The 20,433-nt window shown below is 36.2% G+C and overlaps 2 protein-coding genes across 2 annotated transcripts; both read left to right on the top strand.

Moving 5' to 3' along the window:
• Window positions 1-651: 651 nt before the first annotated feature.
• LOC145001802 (putative sodium/metabolite cotransporter BASS5, chloroplastic) lies at window positions 652-5,012 on the top strand. Its single transcript, XM_078961148.1, has 9 exons — window positions 652-828; window positions 920-967; window positions 1,096-1,196; window positions 2,201-2,328; window positions 2,506-2,699; window positions 2,790-3,042; window positions 3,854-4,107; window positions 4,283-4,365; window positions 4,676-5,012. Exons 1-9 carry the CDS (start codon window positions 714-716, stop codon window positions 4,739-4,741), a joined length of 1,242 nt encoding a protein of 413 aa, XP_078817274.1. The 5' UTR covers window positions 652-713; the 3' UTR covers window positions 4,742-5,012.
• A 768-nt stretch (window positions 5,013-5,780) lies between these two features.
• LOC145002978 (uncharacterized) lies at window positions 5,781-6,206 on the top strand. Its single transcript, XM_078962149.1, has one exon. The coding sequence runs from the start codon at window positions 5,781-5,783 to the stop codon at window positions 6,204-6,206; it is 426 nt and encodes a 141-aa protein (XP_078818275.1).
• The last annotated feature ends 14,227 nt before the right edge of the window (window positions 6,207-20,433 follow it).

Below are 20,433 nucleotides of genomic sequence, written 5' to 3' on the forward strand. Positions count from 1 at the left end.
CGTAGTTCCATTAAAGTCTTATTATTTTACCCTAATTTACGAATAAACCTCAAACTAAAATTAAGTGTCAGATCAGATTTGACAATTTTCTCATTGTAACACACATTTTACAGGTTTTATTGTTAATTTGGATGCCTAATCATTAAATAAGTTAATGAGATGCATTTTATATTCCAAAAAAATATATAATACATTAGGATATCAATTTTTATAGTAAACATTATATTATATAACGCAACATATCAATCTCATCAACTCATTTAATAACTAAACGTTCAAATCAACAATAAAAACCGATAAAATGTATGTTACATGGAAAAATAGTTAAATATCATTTAATTTTAATTTGAGACTTATACCTAAATTAAGGTAAAATAATCAAACTTTAAAATAATCAAGTCAACAATGAAACCTGTAAACCGAGAAAAAAAAAATCTTAAAATCGTTATTTTTATCGGTAATTCATGTTTTTTCATAAACAAATTTTAATTTGCTTCGTAAATTATTTTTATCGGTAATTCATGTTTTTTAAAGATTTTATTATTATTTTGAACAAGCTATAAGACACATTTTAAACGATTTTTTTTTTTTTTTTTAATTTATTATTATTTTTTTTGGTACTTGAAATTCCCCCATATATACATGGGTGGAGTTGACCATTTTAGACAAAGAAAAAAACCCAACGGAAAACGTTTTAGGCTCAAGGATTCCTGATGATTCTCAGAAGCAGTGTCGCTCAGCTTCATCATCATCATCATCATCATCATCATCAACAACAACAACGGTATAATCAATTATCTTGCGCTGTTCCGCGAAAATCTTCTTCAGGTAACCTAATGATTTGGTGTTTTATCCAGATTTTGTAGTCACATTCTGTGGATTTTGATATCTGAATACTTTTGAACTTGTTAATTCGCAGAAAAGAGTCGCATCGCGTTCCCAATCTCTCCACACACCCTCTCTTTGTGTACGTGCTTCTTCTTACTTTGCCTTTTTACTTGAATCGTGGTTACATTCCGATTCCTATGTTTCTGCGTGTTCTACTTCATATAGCGATTCGATTTTGATCATAAGATTGTTGTTAATGAGATTTAGGTTGGGGTTCCAGATTAATAGTTCATAGGCGTGCATCGGGAGAGTTTCCTGATAGGATTGATAAGGGTGAACCTCCAACTTATGCACCAATTTCACCTCAGGTATTAAGTTTATTCCCTTTTGCCTTTGATTGAATTCAAGTAACATTTCAGATAAATTTAAAGAAGATATCACTGTAAATTGGTGAGCCAAACAACTAATCTATGACCTAAGACATTCCCAGTTATTCCTTCTTCAAAAGCACATCCAAACACTCCTCTATGGGTGATTTCCCTAAAAAAAATGATTGTTTTAACAGTAAATAACTTAATTAAAACATATCATTGCATGTTATCATCATCTTTATCTTGCAAATTATGAGTATTCAACATATAAAACTGGGTCAATGGTCAATAGTTCATTAAGACATGTATTGCCACATACAAAGCTCATGTCTTAATTGGATGGTTGCTAATCAAATGTTAACCAATGAACTTCTGATAATTTTCAACCTCATAAAACTATAAAGCAAGAACAATAGTGAGAAATACATGAGATAATGTATTCTTCTTATTTGTTATTTTCTATTGAAGCAATCAAATATTTTCTATCTTAAACTTTAATGCAGGTGGTTTTTCTTACTTTTTGTTATTATTCAAGTCCCATCAAATTTGCAACAATATATATTTGCTTACGTTCCATGAAAACTTCTAAAAACAGAAAGAGCTCAAGAACATGATACTGCAACTTTGAATTTGGAAAGTGCAATTTTGACCTTTATGAAATTGTTTTCTATGCAATGTTGGTCTAAAGAAACTTTAGATCACTTAAATAATGAAAAATGTCATGCAATTCCTAAAAACAAGGTATACATTGAATAAGAAAATCATGGGATTGATGTTTTTAACTAAAAGCTACTATATATTGTACTCCAACATTATATAAAAAATTCAATTCGTGTAATGATATTTCACATCAAAAGCTCATGTAACAACCTTTCTTTAATTCTTGTATGTGAAGGAATCTTTCTTTTTCATTTCTTTTGGTACTCATGGACATAAAAACCTTCAATACATGTTTTTTTTTTTCATGCTATTATCATTAACATCAATATATGTATTAACAGATTCATGAACACAACACACGTTTTGTGGATATATTAAAGAAAGCCAACTCTGTATTGCCTCAAGTAGTTCTTGCTACTACAATATTGGCTCTTGTCTATCCACCTTCTTTCACATGGTTCACTAGCAGGTTAAATAATACTCCCTATTTTCCATTTGTTACACACCACGTGACATGACTGTGACTATGAAAAGACATGAATACCCTTCTCATCCTCATAACCGAAAAGAACCCTAGAAACCAAAAAGGTTGTCGTTTTCTTAAAGATTTTTTTTTTTTCTTTTTTCTTTTTTAAACAAATTTCAGGTATTATGCCCCAGCTTTAGGTTTCTTGATGTTTGCAGTTGGACTAAATTCAAGTGAAAAAGATTTTATTGAAGCATTCAACAGACCAAAAGCTATCTTTGCAGGGTATATTGGTCAATTTGTCCTAAAACCACTCCTGGGTTATCTTTTTGGCACAATGGCCATGACAATGTTTGGCCTTCCAACTTCCTTAGGTAAATTAAAAGTTAAAACTCCACATTGTCTTTATTATTCTTATTTTTGTGGCTAAATTAAAAAAATAATTTTGATTGTGAACCATTTAGGTGTTGGGATTATGCTAACTTCTTGTGTTAGTGGGGCCCAGCTTTCGAATTATGCCACTTTTCTAACGGACCCCATGATGGCTCCACTAAGCATTGTTATGACCTCATTATCCACTGCAACTGCTGTTTTTGTCACCCCACTTTTATCACTTTTCCTCATTGGAAAGAGATTGCCTGTTGATGTCAAAGGAATGGTTTCCAATATTTTGCAGATTGTTGTTTCACCTGTTGCTGCAGGTTTGCTTCTTAACAGGTAAAGGACACAAATTTCATATGAATCCGTTATATATATATATATATATATATATATATATATATATATATTTAACAAAAATGGCTTTAAATTTATGATTTTCTTTTTCATATCAAATTTAGTTCATGGTAGTACATATTAAGATCCCGTTTGTTACCATAACAGGTTGTACTGTGTTTGGTCTGCATTGGATTGGGGCTCACTCGCTTAGACTGACACTGACACTGACACTGACACTGACACTGACACTAACACTGACACTGACACTGACACTGACACTGACACTGACACTAAAGCCAATGGGATAAAAACTGCAATTTTTGTTCAACCCAAAAAGGTAAATCAAGAAGGGATAAGGACCCGCTACCGATATCACGTATGTGCAAAAGACATAAATGCCCTTTTCATCCACATCACCAAAAACACCCCTAGAAAGCTTGTCTAATCCCATCCAGTGTAGCTGCGTTTGTTACATGGGGTTGGACTGGATGGGACTGGACAAGCTTTCTAGGGATGTTTTTGATGATGTGGATGAAAAGGGCATTTACGTCTTTTGCACATACGTGATATCGATAGCGAATCCTTGCCCCTCCTTGTTTTACCTTTTTGGGTGGAACAAAAATTGTAGTTTTTATCCCATTGGCTTCCGTGTCAGTGTCAGTCCAATTCACACCAAACACAATACAACCTGTCATGTCATGTCCTTTCATGGGCCTAAAAGTGAAACTCAGTTTCTTTTTCTGGAATCATTAAAATAATCTTGATTTTTTTAATCACTTACGGATGTTATATATATTTTTAACATGTACAGGTTTTTGCCAAAAGTTTCGAGTGCCATTCGACCATTTTTGCCCCCTTTATCAGTTCTAGTGACATCACTGTGTGTTGGAGCTCCTCTTGCTATAAACATAAACTCTGTTTTATCGGCTTTTGGGATATCAGTTTTGTTGCTTGTTATTGCGCTTCATTTATCAGCATTTGTCCTTGGATACACATTTACTGGCATTGCCTTTCATGATTCACCAGATGTCAAACCACTTCAAAGAACTCTATCTTATGAAACAGGTTTTTTATATCTAGTAAATAGTAATCATCTTTTATGTCTTATAAAAGTTGCAATGTTTACTTCACAAGAATGATGGTTTATTTTCAAGAGAGAATCAAAATAAATATTGCAATTTTTATGGGACACAAAAGTACTCCTTGAAATAATAATAAAAAAATATTTTGTTTTAAATAGGTATGCAAAGTAGTCTATTGGCCCTTGCACTTGCAAATAAATTCTTTCAAGATCCACTCGTGGGAGTGCCTCCAGCAATATCCGTAAGTTCACTTCTAGTTTATATATTTTTCACAAATTTTAATGCTAAATTTCCATCATCTTGTTTTGTTTATGATTTAACCTTAATCATAAAACTTATTACTTACCAAACTAAGATTTTAAAATTAGTAAAAGCTTCTTAAAGCCCAAGCAAAGATTATAATAAAAAATAATTTCTTATTACTTTTAAATGATAAAGTTATAATTTAATTAAATTCATGAAGTTATAAAAAAAGATTTTGTGTCATAAAAGAATATAAATTAAAAATTGTGTTATGTTACGATTTTTAGCATTTCTTGGTGTTTGGGCAGGTTGTAATTATGTCACTAATGGGGTTCTCTCTTGTGATGATTTGGGGTAAGAAGAAGAAGGTGTGATCTTCATGAGTTTAACTCATATAAAGGCTTTAAGTTTTGTTTGGTTGGATGGAATTAATGACAGAAGGAATGGAATGAATCGGTGGATTCCGTGATCATTTTGGTTGATTGTAGGAATGGAATGAATTTTCACATGAATGGTGATTTCAATATATTTGACAAAATAAACAAAACTTTTGTTTTTCTATATTTTATTCCATTAGTGTCCTGATTCCATTATACCAAACACTACCTTAATCTTGTTTGACATATGACATTGCCAACTTTTTTATATTTGAAGATTTTTAGCGTTACTTCAAAGAATTATATTTATGAAAATCTAGTCGATTTTATATTGGTTGTGTTTTTGGCTAAAATTGGAATTCAATTCTATTTAATTATTGTATTTGTTTGTAAGAGAATCCACAATTTTATGGTTTAATAAGGTAGTTGAATGAAGTGACATGTCTAATTGACATTCAATGAACTTTGTGAAGTTTAATACTTAGTAGGAAAAAATTTATAGAGGTGTATGGAGAGTAGAATGATCTCAAAATGATGCTGCAATCCATTGAAGATATCCTAAAAATGTATGATATTTAATTTTGAAATACCATTCAACAATCCTTTCTAAAATGCATGGAATTCAATTCAAAACATTTTTTTTGAAGGACTAAATATATAAAAATTAGCAAAAAGTTTGAAAAAAATATATATAGTAATTACAAAAGGACATGGTGGTCATAACTATTAGCCGATTAAATAGATATAGGATATGTATATATTTAATTAGGATTGTCAAATATCATTTCCTATTTTATCTACATATTTTCTAGCTGTATTATTTGTATTTATCCCTATATATAGGGGATTGTTGTTCTATTAAAGGCATCGATTCTTTGACCAGAACTTATGTTATGGTATCAGAGCAGTAAACAACGAACCTTAAAATCATACAGCGCCTACCTCTATCAATCAAAGCTATGGTTTTGTTAATCTTCCATTGTCATCTCTATTCTCTATGACCAAATACGATTCTGGATAAGGTGAGTTAAAGGCCATGGCTTTGCATCCTGCGTACACTGTAACTAATGTTCAGACAAAGATTCGAATCTTGGATGGCACCAAAGTTACATATTCCTCATGGACTAAGTTGTTCCGTCTTCATGCCAAAGCCTACAAGGTACTTAATCACATTGACGACACTCCTCCACCAGCAGAGACCGATCCTTCTTATAAGCAGTGGGTGAAGATCGATTCCCTGGTCTTTCAATGGATCTATAGCACCCTGTCTGACGAACTAATGGTCCGAATCTTGGAGAATGACACCATGGCTCAAGCTGCTTGGAACAAATTGAAGTCTAACTTTCTCAACAACAAAGGTTTACGTGTTGTAGCTCTCGAACAGGAATTCTCCAATCTCACTCTTGGAGCATGTTCATCAATGGAAGCCTACTGCCAGAAACTCAAAGATTTAGCAGGTTAACTTGGAGATGTTGGCAATCCGGTCACTGAATCCATGCTCGTTTTGCAAATGGTTCGGGGATTACCACCAGAATTTGATGATGTAGGGGCATACATTAATCAATGTTCTCCTTCATGGGAGACAACATGTAGCATGTTGCAATTAGAGCAACATAGGCAAAACGCCCGACAAAACCCGACGCACATTGTCCTCGCTGCACCCGGACCGCCACAACAGAATGACAATCAATCCCACAACTATCCAGGCAACTCCACAGGGGCTCAAGGAAATCGCAGTCAAGCCTCCGACTATCCGGGCACTCGACAACAACAACAAAATGGTTGTGGACGTGGTGCAAATGGTCGGGGCCGTGGCCGGAATTTTAGGGGCCGAGGTTGCGGGCAGCAGCCTTGGAACTAATGGAACCAACAAACCTGGAACCCGCCACCATCACCATACCCATCACATGGATTAAACCCACCTGGTTGGGTAACCATACGTTTGGGTCCAACAATCCTTCTCAACCACCAAGGAAACATCAACAACAACATGGATCATATGGGCAGACTTCGTTACAGTCTCTCTCAACCTCGATGGCAACCCCTAATCAATCTTTTTCCGGTTACTCAGACTACTGCCCCTCTGACTTAGCCCAGACAATGCAATAGGTCAATCTTAACTCACCTGATCCAGCCTGGTATATGGACTCTGGTGCCTCAACACACCTTACACCAGACTCAGGTAAAATCTTCAATCCCATGTCTACTTCACCTATAAACTCCATTTTTGTTGGTAACGGATCCAGTCTACAATTCATGGGCCAGGCCATAGCATGCACCACACCCCATCTCGTTCTTATGCCTTAAAAAATATTTTATTCACTCCTACCCTTATCAAAAATTTATTTTCTGTTCGCAAGTTTACCATAGATAACCAAACTTCGGTTGAATTTGACCCATCTGGTTTCTCTGTAAAGGACCTCAAGACTGGAGCACTTCTTTCTCGTCATGATAGCACGGGCGATCTATACCCCTTCACAACACCAGTATGCTCATATGCTCTTCTTGCTACCTCTCAAGACAGATTGCATACCAGGTTGGGTCATTCGGGTGCCTAAGTTTTAGATGTGCTTCGTTCTAATTTTTACATTTCTTACAATAAAACTATGAACTCATCTTTATGTAATTCTTGGCTTTTATCTAAACATACTCAGTTGCCATTCTTTGATTCATTGTCTGTCACTTTTGCTCCATTGATATTATCCATTGTGATCTTTGGACATCTCTTGTATTGAGCAAAACAAGTTACAAATATTATATGGTTCTTATTGATAACTTCACTCATTATGTATGGGTTTATCTTCTCAAATATAAATCCGACACCTTTCTCAATTTCAAAAAGTTCTATAAATTAATCCAGACTCAGTTTAATCGGGAAATTAAATATTTCCAAGGTGATCTCGGTGGTGAATTTGACAATAATGAGTTCAAAACTTTTGCCTAAACTCTTGGTCTTGTTTTTCGTTTCTCTTGCCCACAAACGTCCCAAAAAAATGGATGGGCCGAACGGATGATTCGCCGTCTTAATGACATCATCCGTACCCTTCTCACTCATGCCTCACTTCCCCACTCCTTCTGGGTTGAAGCACTTCACACCACCTCATATCTCCACAATATCCTTCCCACAAAACGCCTCAATTTTTCTACACCTGCGTTTGCCCTTTTTGGCCGCCACCCGTCTTACGATCATCTTCTCACTTTCAGGTGCATGTGCTCTCCAAACACATCAGCTACTCAATCGAACAAGCTTCAAACTCGCTTCATTAAATGTGTTTTCCTTGGCTACCTAGATAATTTCCGTGGATATCGTTGCTATAACCTTTCTACCACCAAAGTCCATTTGTCTCGTCACTTTACCTTCAATCAGACCTCATTTCCCTTTGCCGACTCATCTCCCCCTGTCCTATGACTTCCTTGATGATCCACAGTTTGCATTGGTTTCCTACCTACCAAACCTTCCCAAATCAAACACTTACCAGCCTTCAACCCCACCATCACCTCCCACCACATAGCTCTCCCATACTTACATATTCTCGCCTTTCAAAAGCACCACCCATCGCTCCACTAGTCTCCACTAACCAACCCCCCACCACTGAACAAGCCGATCACCAACCTTCTATCGCTTCCTCGTCACCTTACTCCGACCACCCTTCTACGGTCCCATCACCAGATCCACGCGCCTCTGCACATCCGATGACTACCTGTGCCAAGGCAGGGGTTACCAAACTAGTTACCCACCTAAATCTTCACGCCACTTCCACACCACCTATCTCACCTATTCCCAAGTGTGTCTCTATAGCCCGGTCTTACCCAAATTGGTTACTAGCTATGGAAGATGATTTTAACGCATTACAGGCAAATGAAACATGGGAACTAGTTCCTCGACCAACAGACAACCCCATTATCAGATGTATGTGGTTTTTTCGTCATAAGTTTAAAGAAAATGGATCATTTGCCAAGTATAAAGCAAGACTGGTTGTCAATGGGTAATCTCAAACTGTGGGAATTGATTGTCACGAGACATTTAGTCCGGTTGTAAAACCAACTACTATTTGAACTGTTCTTAGTCTAGCTGTATCACTGGGATGCCCGATACATCAATTGGATGTCAAGAACGTGTTTCTACATGGAGATCTCCATGAGACTGTTTTTATGCATCAACCTCCAGGATTTGTGGATGCTCACTTTCCTTCACATGTATGTCGACTTCGGAAATCTTTGTATGGAATCAAACAGGCTCCTCGTGCCTGGTATACTCGGTTTGCTACCTTTATCACTTCTCATGGTTTCCGGAGTAGTACTTGTGATTCTTCACTATTTTTTTTATCAGCATGGACGACATCATGCCTACCTATTATTATACGTGGATGACATTATCTTGACTGCTTTTGACACTGATTTTTTACACAACATTGTTACCTCTCTTTCACAGGAGTTTGCCATGACTGATTTAGGTACCCTTCACCATTTTCTGGGTATCATTGCCACACGTGATCAACACAGTTTATTTTTATCGCAAGCTTCTTATACTCGTGATATACTTCAACGAGCTTCTACGGCTTCATGCAAACCCTGCACTACCCAAGTGGATACTTCTACTAAACTCAGTGCCACAGTAGGATTGCCTCTTCCCGATGGTACCTTATATTGAACCCTTTTTGGTTCTCTACAATACTTGACGTTTACTCGTCCAGACATTGCATATGTCGTCCAACAGGTATGCCTTTTCATGCATGCTCCAAACGAGCCCCACTTTCAGTTCATGAAGAAGATTTTTGATACCTACAGGGCACCATTGATTATGGTTTACAACATGTTGCATCCCCGTCTCCCACCTTGACAGCTTACTCCGATGCCGATTGGGGTGGATACCCTGATTCTCGCAGGTCTACCTCGGGTTATTGTGTATTTCTTGGTAATAAACTTGTCTCATGGTCATCTAAGCGACAACCTACTATTTCCCGCTCCAGCGCCGAGGCCGAGTATCGGGGGGTTGCTAACGTCGTTTCAGAGACTACTTGGCTTCGAAATATCTTACTTGCGCTTCATGTACTGCTACAAAAAGCGACAATTGTATATTGTGACAACGTTTCTGCAGTCTATCTGTCACAGAACCCGGTTAAACACTAACACACAAAACATGTGGAAATTAATATACAGTTTGTGTGTGAGAAGGTTCGTATTGGTCAAATTCAAGTTTTGCACATCCTTGCATCCATGCAGTATGCCGACATATTCACCAAAGGCTTGCCACACTACTTGTACCAGAAGTTCAGATCCAGTTTCAGTGTCCGACCTCCTCCCGCTCAAACAGCGGGGGAATATTAGCCGATTAAATAGATATAGGATATGTATATATTTAATTAGGATTGTTAAATATCCTTTCTTATTTTATCTACATATTTTGTAGCTGTATTATTTTATTTATCCCTATATATAGGGGATTGTTATTCTATTGAAGGCATCGATTCTTTGACCAGAACTTTTGTTAATAACATATTATGACTCACAATATCCATCTAACAACTAATCCGAGATAACAGTTATGCCGCCACTTCACAACAAGAAAAAGACAATGAATGATCTGCCTTTGGCTCGAACATAAAGAACATAACACCGAATCCCACTTCCAACCATCACTTGGTCATCACTTGACCGATGACCAATGTTTACCAAGCTAAGATTTTGAAATTAATGAAAGCTTATTAAAGCCCAATCAAGATTATACTAAAGAATATTTGCTAATTACTTTCACATCATAAAATTATAATTTAATTAAGTCCATGAAGTTATAAAAATGATTTTGTTTCATAAAAGAATATAAATTAAAAATTGGGTTATGTTACAATTTTTAGCATTTTGTTTGTGCAGGTTGTAATTATGTCACTAATGGGGTTCTCTCTTGTGATGATTTTGGGTAAGAAGAAGAACGTGTAATCCTTATGAGTTTAACTAACTCATATACGGGCTTTGAGTTTTGTATGGTCTGATGGAATTAAATGACAGAAGAATGGAATAGATAGAGTAATGGATTCCATGATCATGTTTGGTTGAATGTAGGAATGTAATGAATTTTCGAGTGAATGGAGATTTTAGTCTATTTGACAAAATAAACAGTTTTTTTCTATATATCATTCCATTTGTGTATTGATTCCATCATACCAAACATTACCCTGATGTTGATCTATTTGTGTCTTGATTCCATCATACCAAATACTACCCTAATCTCAACATCTGTCATTTCCAACTTTTTTATAATTGAAGATTTTGTTAGTGTATCCTACATTTGACTGTTTTTCCTTGGTCGTTTTAAATCCTTTGGAGTCACTTTGTTTTTCTGGTAGCCCATATTAATTGAGTTGATCATGATCTTCATACTTTTAAGACAATTTAGTTCCCTTTCTAGTCAACAATGATTAGACCCGAAAAAGAATCTAAGAGGTGGTCATGTATTAAATACGAAAATGTCCGCCGAGGCTCACTTTCCTTAAGTAGCTTCTTCTTCAAACCTTGATACATTTCTTTGGAATGTCGTAGAGTTTCCTTCTTCCAAGGGTTTTGATCTACAGTTTCGTGCCATGTGACCTTTTCGTCCATAGTTATAACACTTAAACGAAAAGTGTATTTTAGAGTGATGATTCTCTTCTTTCTCTTCAGATTGTTCGTCCCCTTCATGTTCACGATTCTTCTTATACTCACTGAATTTTCTTTCTTTCAGAGTAACATTCAGGGGCATGGTTTAGATTAGAACGAAACTCGCCCTTACCCTTTTTCACATACAAAGCTTGCTCTTCAGTTTTGATGGAAATTCCTCCCATTTGCTTTGCTAGTGCTTCTTGAATTGAATTGGCCACCTTGAATTGCGGCTACAAAACTTCTAAACTCAAGCTTCAACCCATGAATGATAATACATTTCATTCTTGTTTCACCGATTTCTCCCTGAGGGTCAAGTTCAGTGATTTCTCTACATAAAGATTAAACTTTGTGGAAATACTGGGGGATAGTTATATCATATTGAGACATTGACAGCAACTCATTCTCAATAAATTGAAGCTTTGTATCATTCTTCTTATAGAAAAGTACCAACATGGTGTCCCATGCTTCTTTAAAGTCATGACATATCTGATATGTTCCAACACATCTTCCTCAGCGGTTGTCTTCAAAATAAACGTCGCCTTGCCTGCCTTGATCTTCCACTTCTGTAAAACTTCATTGTTGTCTTCACCCTCTAGTTATCTTATCTCAATACCATTCACAACTTCCCACAAGTCTTGTCCCTGTATATACGACATGATGCAAGTCGACCAAGAATTGTAGTTCTAATTACTGAGTTTCTTGACACCATCGACAATTTGGAATTCCACCATGAATTGGCTCTGATACCAGTTTGTTAACTCAAGGGTAACGATTTCTCTTGTACCCAACAAGAAAATACAAAACAAGGATATTGAAGACAAAACAGATACACACACTTACATTATAAGTATAATAAAATACAAAGTAACTAAACACTTTTACAAATTCCCAAGCCTTAGTTACTTTAGAAAAAAAAGTGGAATTGGTGCTAATCCATGAAATTGCACATTGCACCGTGTTGTTCATTAATGAAGTGTGTGTAGTTAATATGGGACCAATGAAGAATGGAAATGATTTTCTCCTAAGATTATCATTGATCAATGGAGCGTGTGTGGTTAACCAACACATTGATTGGGTGGTGATCGATATCGAGAGTACCAAGCTAATTTGCATGGTTATCCACACCTTTTTTGTGATCCTCGGCATCTCAGCCACAAACTTGAAGGGCATAATCGAGATTAAACATGCCATTGAAAAGTACAACGAATCTCAAAAGATCTAGGAATTTCAGTTAATCTAAATCCTAATTTTCGTTTTTTGTTTTTCATGGTGGAAATTGGTAAATCGTCATTTACCTACCTTCAGAAATTGGATTATGGTATCCCTCTTCCGAATTACAGAATAGTGTGATGGATCCCAGCCTTGATATTTCACTTCGGTGTTATATCAAGGATTGAATCAACTAACTTGAATTTCTCCCGTTTTGTAGATGTCTAAATCTAATGACTATGGTCTTCCCGAATCCTTTGGAAAAAGCTTTCCACTTGAAGGTGATGTTCCACGATTGGATCTTAGAAATGGAAATCATGCTTCACTTTCTCCACCTCCTCCAATAGTTCTCCCTGACCCACGTGTTTGAAGACTTGAAAATTTCAAAGTCACTTAAGCCTTATTGGCAAGTAAACACGAAAATGGAAAGTCTGTGTGTGCACACGTATTGGAAATGAAGTCACACATTGACAAGTTGGGAATGTTGGGTGTCATTGTCTCAAGGAAGTTGGTTGTTGACTTGGTTCTTCAGTCACTTCCCAAATCATATAGTGAGTTCATTAGAGAGTACTATATGATGGACCATGACGTGACCCTCATTGATCTTACCTATTTTCTTAATGTTGTTGAATTAGCAATTGTTTGGCGCACTGGTCAAGCAAATTTTTTTAGTAGATCAACCTCCCAAACTTCCATGGATATTGATGATGGCAACATTGGAAGTCCAGAAAAGTCTTCTCTTCCCAATGGAAAGGGATCGACCGAGGTCAAACCGTTTAACCGGATGGTAAAGAGAAAGGCTAAATCTGAAATTGTCCCATGTGCTATTCCGAAAGAGTCCGTTTGTTCCTACTGCTAAGAGAAGGGGCATTAGATGCGAAGCTGTCGTATCTACCTGAAGGATCGCGAAGATGGGAGAGTCAAGATGTATGACTCTGCTTCATGTAAAATCCACTATCTAACTCTATTAAGTTCTTGTTTGTAGATTCTTAACACATGATGTGATAGGATTGTATTTTGATGTTTTATAGGATTGAAGAAAAGAAAGGAAGCTTAAAGGAAGAGTGAGCTGAGTATGATCACAAAGAAATAGATTTCGATTGCATGGTTCGAAGATCGGATTTTTGAGCTGGTACTTAGAAGAGTTAAGATAGATTGCTTAGGAATATTTAGTAACATAATTTTCATTTGATATTGCATTGTAAGGACAAGTTGTTTCCGCATTTTTTATAAATAAAATAAAATTTGTTTTTGTCTTATTTATATTTCCTTGCAATGGTATTTGTGAAAATTGATGTTTATATGTTTCTAATATTGAAAAGGATGTGATTCATAGTTATGTTATTTGTGGTAGTGTAAAAATTTACCAAATAAGGAAAGATTCTCATCACTCAAGTTTCAATTGGATAGAAACTTCAAATTATGCAACTGGTATTATATGATGAATGAAAACCTTCATACTTGGGAAATTAAGACTAATTCCTTATTCACACAAGTATGTGAGTCAAGTGAAGGACCGGGAGATCTAGTACACATTGTTGAGCACTAGTCAAGTCCACCACAAAGAACAATAAGAATATTCGTCATGATTTGCTAAAAGTTTAGTAAAATGATTATGCTTACAAGATTAAGTGTAATTCTGAATCATTGAAAAGGTTTTAATGTATAGCAGAACGAATAAGAAGAATCAATTAGGTACAAAGATAAAAGTTTCTGCAATCTGAAAAGAAGGGAGAGTACTTAAGTATCGTGTTTTATGATTAACTTATGATTATGAAACCGTGTCACAATTGATCCTCTAAGAACACCTTAGTGCACTAGTATGGCTAAGAAGAGGAATCAAAAATTGTTGGAATGGTTAAATCAAAATGTGAATCATATTTCGTTCCAAAATCAAGTCTTAGAGTCGTACTCCAAGATTGTGATTTGAGTGACATCATCTTAAGAAAGTTTATAACACTCATCAATGTGGAGTAGAAAAGTTTCTTACTCTTGCACATTTGAAATTGGTAGGTTGTGATGTCTTGGATAAGACAAAGACCAACTAAGACCAATTATGTAAAGTGTTTGTCTTGATGAGAACTCGCACTAACTATTGAATATTTGTTTTTCAAGAAACATTTCTTGACAAAAGAATCATATATGTCAAGAGGTTAGTAGGAGTCTTAATGGTCTTGAATAGCTTCAAGAACTAATCAAGAATGAACCTATTGTCTATCACTAGCACACGACTTGAGGTTTGTAACCTGTCGTGTTGACATATTCTTGTTTCTGTGCCATTCTAGTTGAGTTGACTATGCATGTGAGTCCTATGAGTTCTCATTTGAATGCATAAAAGCAAAGCACCTTAATCAATGAAAGTTGATTAATCTATATGGGTGATCTGCGCAACTAGTTGGTAGACATGGTAGGCCCACGTGTTGCCAGATGGCAAGAAATAAAAAATTGAACAAGTTCAGTCCATATGAGTTTGGATTTGTCACAAACATTGTCTTGTAATAATGGTTTTGATAAATTCATATGGATAGGAACACTTACACCATAAAATCTAAGTGGTAAGATTTCTCTCCACTTCATGAAAATGATTGTGAGGAAACGCTTTTACTAAGAAAGATTTTAAGGAGTCAGCTATTGTGTAAATGGTGTTCTCAAATTCGATTATGACTACGACGTCCCTTTTCATAGTTCAAAGTGTGAGAAATGGAAAATAGTCTAAACATTTGGGACTTACTGCTGTGTGTTTTGAAATAGTTTAGACACACATATGATCGTTCTAAGGAAAGGTGTATGAGCTTAGGTAAAGTCTTATCGAAGCATCTCGTATCAAAAATATGAACTTTGGTAAGAAAGTCAATAAGTATTGATTTCTAGAAGTCTAACTGATTTCTGAATACATGTCAAAGCTAGTGGGAGCATAAGTATTATGCTGGTAAAGATAAAGTCATCATGTTAGTGGGAGCATGATTATTATGTTGCAAGTTAGCAATATTAATTATAGAAAACAACAGTTTCATTTTGAAAAGTTGAAGAGGTTGAAAAGTTGTTTTGCTATAATTAAGGGAGAGAAATGTATACTTCATTTCAAATCTAAAACTTTAGATCGAGAAATTTTAATCAAATTTAGTCAAAGGACATATATGAATGTTATGTTGAAAAGATTCAACATGTGACAAACATAAATTTCCGTTAGTTTTAACGACGTAATTAAGCACGTCAAAAATTAGCCAAATTTATCCCAAAAATATTTTTAACCGGATTTAAGCTGTTGGAATATTTTAAATAATATTCTTCAAGCGAACCAAAAATAAGGAGGTATAATTTAAAATTTGCCGTGTTTAACGAAAATCGCGAAAAACCCCGTTTGCGGTTGGTGTTGAGTGGACCCCCCACCCAGACTGTAAACTCAACCCTATATAAGAGTTGAGTGGGTTCCATCCCAACCTTTTTCACACCTTAGACACTTTCTCTCTCTACAAGTCGGGTTTTGGTCAAAAATCGCCCCTACGAGCTTCAAAACGGTAAGTTAACCCTCCTAGCTTGTGTTTAGCTTATCACACTTGCAAATTCGTGGATTAAACATCCAAAAACCCCAAGAACAAGAGTTTACGGTTTGGGAACATCCTAAAACCGTAAATACCTTTAAAGAGGGTTTTGATGCCCAAAAACCCTTCCAAACCACTTCTAAGGCTTAGTTACGACTTAGGGGCTTACATGAAAGGACTTAGAACACCAAAATCTCGATTTTTGGGGAGTAAACATGAGTTTACAGCCCAAGAATATTCTTGGACAGTAAACCCACCTTCAAGGACCATAAACACCTTTTTGAGTGTTAATTTACCCCTTAAACACCTCCAAAAGCTTCCATGAGTGCCTAGAACCTTGTATTCCTTCATGTGATGCACCAAAACATGCCCAAATGAGAAACACTTGAGTTTATGGTTTGGGAAGGTTCCCCAAAACCATAAACACCTTTCCAAGGTGTTTAAGTGCCTTTAACACCTTCCTATGCTCATAAAAGTGACTAGAACCTTGCCTACATAGCCTAGAACCACCAAAGCACAAAAGAAATGGACTAACATGAGTGTACGACCGTAAAATCATGTGTTTACGGTCGTAAACTCCCTAAGGAGTAGTCCAAGGACCGTAAACTCGCTATTGTGTCCATTTCGAGCCCCAAATTACTTCCTTAGCCCTTGATTCGACTCTAGCATGATTCTATGAGTGAGATAAGACCTTTAAACATCCCATGACACCACTACCATGAGTTTACGGTCGTAAACTCATGGGGGAAGTGGTCTTGAAACCGTAAACACCCATAAGGACCACCATTTGAAGAGTAAACTCCAATGTGAGTCCATACACTCCCTATATGCAACCCTTGGTACTCCTAGCACTTGTAGCAAAATGTTTTCATGAAGGAGGACATCTTTACTTGCTGAATTAGTTACTAAATGACTAATTGGATACTTAAATGTATCATTACATGTTAAATAGGATTCGCGTGTGTGGTCAAGTCCTCACTTGACATTTAGCATCCTATACCGCTCATTCACCCGAATCGCCCACGACAGGTGAGTTCATACCCCTGAATTAACCTTTTAAATGATTTTACTGCTTTTATAGGGGGGATACAAGTTGAACTGTACAGTTATTAGATAAATCCCATGTGATTAATAACTGTATAGCAAAATAGATTTTGCATATTGAATTGTTTATCCAGGTTAAAGGTTTCCAAATTATGTTTTCAACTCTTGGTAAAGTATGAATGGTTTTTTAAAAGATTACAAAGATTTTCAAAACTTGTTTTACAAAATGACATCAAGTCGTAAATTTCCTATGTGTAAAGGTTTTTCCAAAGTTTTCATCATAGTTTTCTTCTATGCTTTTATTTCGTTAAATGCATGCGTGTATTGGTATAGTTGTATAAATAATGTTTAAAAGACTTAGGAAGGATAGTTCGCTCTATTTCCTTTTCCTCATTGGGATGTGGTCTGGTGGGTATCGGTTACCCATCTGAAGGTTGTTTAAACATTAGTTATATATCATGTATACACGTATAGACATAAAGGTTTTTCATCGACCAGTTCACTTCCCTTGGATAGCAATGGCATCCTTCCACTCATCATTCATAGATCTTTCGTCAAACATTAGTTATATATTATGTATACTTGTATAGACATAAAGGTTTCCATCAACTAGTTCATTTCCCTTGGGTAGCAAGGGCATTCTTCCAGTCACTGTTCATAGACCAAAGACACTAGTAACTATTATAGGAATAGTTAGGAGGTTCTATTTACTCTTTCTAGTACGAGAATTCCAAAGGAGTCAGTTCATTTGTGAGTCGCTATCATTAGTCCACTACTTATATTAGAATTCAGAATACGAGATGCATCCTCTGGACACGGATGTCCTCGCTATCAAGTTGGTTACCAGAGTCTCCTATAGGGAGAGCGGGCATTGTGTGTATAGATCTATATGGGACTGACACTCCCACACCCTGACTGTTAGCTACAATCCCCGGCCGACCAAGCCAAGGGGGTGACAGATGTCACATTCATTCCGACGCTTGCAGGGCGTCAAGTTCTCTACTGTCAATCAGTATGGTTGCAAGTATCTCCATGTTTACCTTATAATTCATGGCCTTAGGGTAACAAGATTTATCACTGTATTTACCTGTTTTTAGACCTTGTTAGTTGTATCATTCATTTGATACTGTCTGGAGTCTGTATTTTCGTGTTTTAGACTTTGCTAGCTGTGTCGTTCATTCGATACTGTCTGGGTCTGTGCTTCCTTTTGTTAGACTGAGCCAGGCGTATCATTCATTTGATACTCTCCTGGAGTCTATGACTTCTGTTGCCTTGGTCAGCAGTATTACTGCTGAGCCATATGTTATTTTTCCCCTGATATTTTACTTGTGATTTTGTCATCATTCCTTTAAAGTAAATACTGTTTTCTGATAATGATAGTATTTTTGGGAAAAATTGCTTCTAAAAAAATAAGTCTGTCGAGTCTTGGTAGAAGACTGCTTTTATTTAGAAAATATAGGATTTTCTGGAAAAGATGCTAATACACCGTAATTTCTAAACTACTATCTTACATAAAGTTATTGTGAATAAAAATGCGTATTTATACAAATGACACTAAATACTTGTGAACTCACCAGCATTTATAAAAATGATGATACTCACTATCAAAATAACTTGTATTCTCAGGTCAGCGATAGACATGTACACCCGAAAGCTTTTGCGAAGTCATCCTAGAACCGAGATGCATCTATATTAGTTTTTGTATTACTTTGATGTCTCTATGAAATGTAACCTATGTAAAACTATTACTATTAATGCAATGGTTGTTGTACTTTGATTACTATACTGCATATGTTGTGATACTTGACATGACATCATCCACCCCAAAACGTTTCCGCCGTTCCGGTTTTGGGGTGTGACAGATTGGTATCAGAGCATTGTTTATAGTGAGCTCAGTATATCAATTCATAAAAGATATACAACCTATAAATACATAGGGATAAAACACTCTGTCCAAGAATTATACTTTAAAATATAACCATATTTTACCAAAGTATAAGAACATCTAGAATCTAAACCCCCAAACAAAGTATCACAAGAAGAACAAATAAAAGTCTTCGGATGTTAAGCATTACCATCAAACCTGGGCAGTTATGTAATCGTAAGCTGGAATAAATGTAACCTGATCAACTACATTTATTTGAGATTCGATGAACGTGTGTTTGGGCGTGACGGTGGTGTTGCAACAGGTGTGAAACTTACCAACTAGGAATGCTAGAGTCAAACATAAAGTTTAAAATACTATGGGAGTATTTTGGAATACTAAAATACTCACATTAATCCCAGAATCATATTCAGAAGTTATGAATCAAACAAAAAAAATTAAAATACCATAGGGGTATTTTAGGATCCATAGATAACCTTGTGTGAAAAAACTAAAAAGATCCTTATTGATATACCTACTATTACAGAGGGTATACTCCCAAGTTTATATATAATAAGAATCCCATAGACTAAGAATGTGTGGTTTCGCTCTACTTCCTTTTCCTCGTTGGGATGTGGATATAGAGTAGTATCACATATTCGAAGGCCTATCGGATCTAAGCTATATATAATTTGTGTACCCTATGTAATTGTAGCAGGACTCGATATGGATCACCCAGTGGAATGTTTTAATAATCTCTTAGGATTCTTTATACATCTCCATTCTCGCATGAACCCTGTAGAAAACCTTACCCACTTCAGTGTTCGACAGAAGAGTTGATTCAGACCTAGAAGAAGTTCATTGAGAAGATTTCCAGTTCGGAAATAAATGAACTAGGACGATACTATTGAAACCACCAAGTGCCTATACCTTTTAGGGACATTGGTGTGAAATCCGCCTGAACTTCTGAGATTTCCAGTCATCCACCATGCAGCGATGACACTTAGAGTCAGAGTCGGAAGTAAGACGGGATAGAAATTCAATATGTCTTCATGAGAAGAGAACCCTAGGTAACTACCCGAAGAAAACCAACGTCGGTCCCAGTCAAGGGTAAGAGGTAGACAGAGGGAACCAATACATGGAACCCGAAAAGTGTCTTTTCCTCGTTGTTGTCGCACTAATACCCCCATAAAATAATACAATTTAGTGAGTTAGTGATTACACTACTCAAGCTATGTGTTAGGTAAATCACCTTTTCCCGTTGCAAGTAATATGATTAGAGCGGATCCCAACACCTTGATTGAGAGTGTTTAGCCATAAGTCTTCATGAGCCTTTCTTTCCGCAATCTGCATTCCGAACTGTCCTTAGATCTTTCCAAGGCCGGAGAGTGAAT

The sequence above is a fragment of the Lactuca saligna genome, chromosome 6 (genome assembly GCF_052625555.1).
Source record: "Lactuca saligna cultivar CGN05327 chromosome 6, ASM5262555v1, whole genome shotgun sequence".
In the NCBI taxonomy this organism is placed as follows: Eukaryota; Viridiplantae; Streptophyta; class Magnoliopsida; order Asterales; family Asteraceae; genus Lactuca; species Lactuca saligna.